The sequence below is a fragment of the Tupaia chinensis genome, unplaced genomic scaffold, assembly GCF_000334495.1.
Source record: "Tupaia chinensis unplaced genomic scaffold, TupChi_1.0 Scaffold138619_1, whole genome shotgun sequence".
Taxonomy (NCBI): Eukaryota; Metazoa; Chordata; class Mammalia; order Scandentia; family Tupaiidae; genus Tupaia; species Tupaia belangeri.
The window spans coordinates 1,135,161-1,139,850 of NW_006198512.1; the positions used below are offsets into that span (position 1 = coordinate 1,135,161).

The window sequence follows — 4,690 nt, forward strand, 5'->3', positions numbered from 1 at the left end:
GGCAGGACGTGCATCCAATGGCAGGAGCCCTGCATGGGGGGCCCTGAGGAGGCACCTGCTCGGGATACGGGGCCACCTGGGCTCCTGCCTGGCCCTGCCCTGCCTTGCCCAGCCCTGCCCTGCCCTGCCTAGCAGCCTGCACACAGAGTTGCCATCCCACTGGGGTGCCTCCCAGGCCTCCAGTGTGTCTCTGCTTTCCATCACTGTGGAGTGCCACTGTCCCTTAGCCCACACGCCTCCCCAAGGGTGGCAGGGCACGTGGACCTGGGAGTCACCTAGCAAGATCTGGCACTCGGCTGAACTCCTGGGCTGTCCCACGCCCGCTCAGACAGAGGCCCCGGCCCCCTCTCCCCTTGCTGCCCCTCCCCTGTCTTGGACAGCGAGTCCTGCATCGTGACATGCAGTCACTGGGCACGGAGGCCCTGTCCAGTCACCTGCCCAGTCACAGAGTTGTAACAAGGCTTCATGCCCTACCTCCGTAAGCAGCAGAGCAGACCCTGGGGACCTTAGGAGCTTGCTGGACCCACCTGCCCTTCGTGGGGCTTTCGTCCGTGCCGACGGCCCACGGCAGCAGTCAGGCTCGCTGCTCTGCCCGCCCACACTGGACCTCCAGGCCTTTCCAGGTCCCAGGCTCACCCTCACCCTTCCTGCCCACCTGAGACGCCAGAGCCTGTCCTTGGGCTCCGAGGCCCTCCCACCGCCGAACACTAACCCCTCCCTGGGCGCCAAAGGGAGAGTCTTCCCAGAAATGCAGTGAGGGGGCCAGCAGGTGGCCTGGTGGTTAAGGCACTGGACTCCCACCTGACTAACTGTGGTTCAAGTCCCAGACCTGGCGGCTTGCTTCCTCACTTTCCTTTTATCTTTGTCTCTCGCTGTCAAATTAAAAAGTAAATAACGATAATATAAAATTAAATAATTCTTTAAAAAAAACAGTGAGTCAAAATGACATCTTGGTACCACCAAGACCAAGCGACAGCAACGCCTGGCACTTTCCCACCTCGTTCTTAAAACTGAGACTAGGGCGGCCTGTGAGCTGGTGGCTACGGGAGCTGGAGCCCTCATGGCCGAGTGCGGTCTGAATCCCAGCCCCCGCTGCCCGAGAAACACGTCAGGCCCCGTGTGGGCGTGCAGATCCCAGCAGGAGGCAGCGTGACCCTGCCCGTGGGGCTGCTGCCTCGCTTTCTCTTGCCGGTGCGCTCTGGCCAGTGCAGGAAGGGAGGGAGGAAGGAAAGAGTTAGGAAGAAACCTGAGCTTAGCGGTGTCAGGTGTTGAAGATGTTCTGGAACCTATGGCACCTGGAGGCGGCCTCCAGGACATGGAGGTTGGAAGTGAGGCCAGGTCCCGGCACCTCGCGTGCACGTGTGGAGCAGGGCGAGGACGGCGTGAATAGGGAGGCTGAGGCGGGCGGTTCTGCAGATGGGTGCCAGGGCGGGCACTCAGCCCAGCGGGAGCCCTTCGCCAGCCTTTACCGCCCTGGCCTGTGCCACAGGAGGGGCAGAGCTCGGCCGGGGTCCACCGCCTGCCTCAGAGGGCGACCACATCCCGTCTGGGACGAGCAGAAGAAACTCAGTGGAAGGGAGCAGTGGGCCCTTGAAGACATGGGCCACTGAGACAGAGACGGCCGCTGAGACAGAGATGGCCACTGAGACAGAGACGGCCGCTGAGACAGAGACAGCCGCTGAGACAGAGAAGGCCAAGATGGCAACTGAGACAGACGGCCACTGAGACAGAGACGGCCAAGATGGCGACTGAGACAGAGATGGCTGCTGAGACAGAGACGGCCGCTGAGACAGAGATGGCCGCTGAGACAGAGACGGCCGGTGAGACAGACAAGTGCCGTACACAGAGACGGCCGCTGAGACAGAGACGGCCGCTGAGACAGAGACAGCAGTAGGACAGGCCAGGCTACCGCCGTGGCTGAACATAGCAAGGGGGTGCTTTGTTCGGCAGCCTCTGGGCAGGGGCCTCCTAGGCTGGCTGGTGGGCCTCTAGGCAGAGGCAGGCAATGATATGGCCCTGGTCTCCTAGCACCCTAAGGATAGCCCAGCTGCGTGCTCTCCAGGAGCAGAAGCCCTGGGCCTGCATGTCCTGGGCCCTCCACTGCCAGTGGGTCCCTGCTCGGGTCCACGGCCACAGCAGGCCTGCTGGCGGGGCCCTCTCTCCCCCAGCCGCAGCCTCTCTGGGACACCCCATGGAGTCCAGTCCATTCTCTGGGGTCTCTGGAAATGTCCACTCCAAACTCTGAGGCCAGAAAGGGCCCTTGGCGCCCGGTCCCCTCTCCTAGGAGGAAGCTTGTGCTTTCCCTGGAGCCTGTCCAGGGGCCTCCCACCCCGACTACGTGACCCCAGGGCTGGGTGGCCCTGAGTGTGGACAGTCCTGGTCTAAACTCCATGGACCCCTGGCCTGCTCCCTGTATCATGTGTCCAGCCCTGCTCGGAGCCTGGGGTCTTGATTTGGGAGGTCTCTGTCACACGGAACTGGCTTTTGAGATGAGTCTTGGTCGAGACCATCACAAACGTGCTGAAAGGGCTAGGGTGTTGGGAAGAACCTTTTCCTCTCGACCCTCTGAGAAGGTGCTGCCCCGTGCCCACACCCTGGATGTTTCCCCATCTGTTCCTACAAAGTACGCTTTCCTGCACTCCTGCCTGTGGCACTCAGCATCAGAAAGTGCCGGCTGCATGAGCCCCTTACTATACCTGGCCTGGTGCCACTGTCACAGCAGGGGCATCCAGTCAGGCCCCCTCAGTTCCTGGACGCTGTGGCCTAGCCTCAGGGAGGGCTCGGTGCTCCTTCCGTGGTGGCTCAGCTTTGCACAAGCCTCGGGGGCCCTGGCTCACCCTGTCCCACCTGCCCGTTAGCGGGGCTCCGGGCGCCGGGCAGTCTCGCTACGGGCTGGCACTCCTGGCACTGTCCTCACTTGTAACCATGGGCTCCTACTAGGTAAAGACCCCGTTTCCATCGAGCTTTCCACGTCTCTCTCTGGGCTCGGTCTGTTCTGTCCGGGGGTTACTCTGCAGGGCGAGCTGTCTGTTGGTGCGTGTCAGCCCTACGCAGAGCACTCAAGATGCCCTGGCCCGCGTTGGCAGAGGTCAGGGGTCAGGGGTTGGGACCAGCTTGGGGCCCTCCAGAGGTGCTAGCGGGCATCAGCCCTGGCGTCAGTCTCAGGCCTCAGGAGACCCGGGTTCCCTGCTGGGTAGGGTGACCCATGTGGCATTGCTGAGAACAAGTGATCCACAGGAGAGAGGGTGAGAAGGGACGCGGTGGGGCATGGGGGAGAAAGGGCGAGGAAGAGAGACAGGCACACAGAGAAACAGGGCGGGGAGGGAGAAGAGAGACGGACAGAGAAGCAGGGAGACAGAGTCGGGGAGAGAGGAGACAGGACAAGGGAGGGAGGCCTCACAGCCCCGCCCCACTGCCCCTCTGCCCTGTGCAGATCACTGCCCGGGTTGGTGAACTTGCACTGCAAGCCTGGATCATCTCGCTGTTCACGTGATGCTCAGAACGCCCCCAACTTGCCTGCGGGAGCCCCTGGCCTGGCTCCGTGTCACTGTGCACGTCCCGTGTCCTCCCCCACATTGGCCGTGCTGGGCACCACCCTCCCTCCCTCCCTCCCTGCCCAGCCCCGAGCCAGCAGCACGGGTTGACCTGAGCCCTCGGGCTCCCAGGAAAAGCGCTCACAAGCACATTTGCACATTCTCCTGGCACACACCACTCCCTCCGTGTGTGTCCGTGTTTGGGCACTTGGCACCACAGGGTGCCACCTCCTGCTCCGTCTCCCTGATGCGTCTGGCCGCCCACGCTCACTGCCTCCCACTGTGCCCCAGTGAGGGAGGCCCCCAGCCCAGCCCATCGCTGTCCCTTTAGGACTCGGGGTCTCAGGACGGGGGACGCTGGAGGGCTTGGCACCTAGCTCCTGGAGTTCTCCCCAACCCTGCAGGTGGGCTCCTTCCTTTAGAAGAGAAGAGCCAGAGGATGCTCAGAACACTCCCCACGGGCTCAGGCTGGGGCTCTTTTGAAAAGGCTCTCGACACCCCATGGGGTTCTGCCAGGAGGTGGTGCCTACCCTGCAGGTCTCAAAGTGCAGGTGTGGCTCCTCCCTCCATGTAGAGCGAGGGTCTGATCACTTCCCGCCTTCAGGCAACCCTGGCTCCAGGATTTCAGACGATGCTGACAGCACTGGTCCCCAGCCACCTGTCCCTGTCCCTGAGCGCAGAGAGAAGCAGGAGCCCCTCCTGTCTGCAGCCAGCCCGGCTGGGCTGGAAGGGCAGGAGGCCCCGGCCTGGCCACCCGGCTGCCCTAGAGCTCACCTTGCCCTTGACTGTGCAGCAGGCAGCCCGGGGGGTGGTCTCACCCACCCGCTCGCTCCTCAGCACCTGCTGCATGCCCGCCGTTGGCCAGCAGATCTGGCCCTGGGCCCTGTGGGTGTAACAATGAGAGTGTCCTGAGGGTACTGAACTGGGCGGGGACCCCAGAGCAGGAGGCTACAGTGCAGATGGCGGGGCGGCCCCCAGGTGGTGGGGGGTGCAGGGCAGGATGGCCATCCCCAGCGACATGAGTGATGCGGCCACCTTTGCAGATTGAGTCTGGATTCTTCCACGAGAGTGATGTGAAGATCGTGGCCAAGTCTATTCGTGACCGTGTGGCGTTGATCCAGTGGCGGCGAGAGAGGATCTGGCCGGCATTGCAGCCC

At 63.0% G+C, this 4,690-nt stretch overlaps 1 protein-coding gene across 1 annotated transcript in view; it reads left to right on the top strand.

Moving 5' to 3' along the window:
• The window catches only part of WNK2 (WNK lysine deficient protein kinase 2), a 157,507-nt gene that overhangs the window by 68,860 nt on the left and 83,957 nt on the right, over positions 1 to 4,690 (top strand). Inside the window, 1 exon segment of the mRNA XM_014592804.1 lies at positions 4,577 to 4,683. Coding sequence (XP_014448290.1) covers positions 4,577 to 4,683 — 107 coding nt within the window.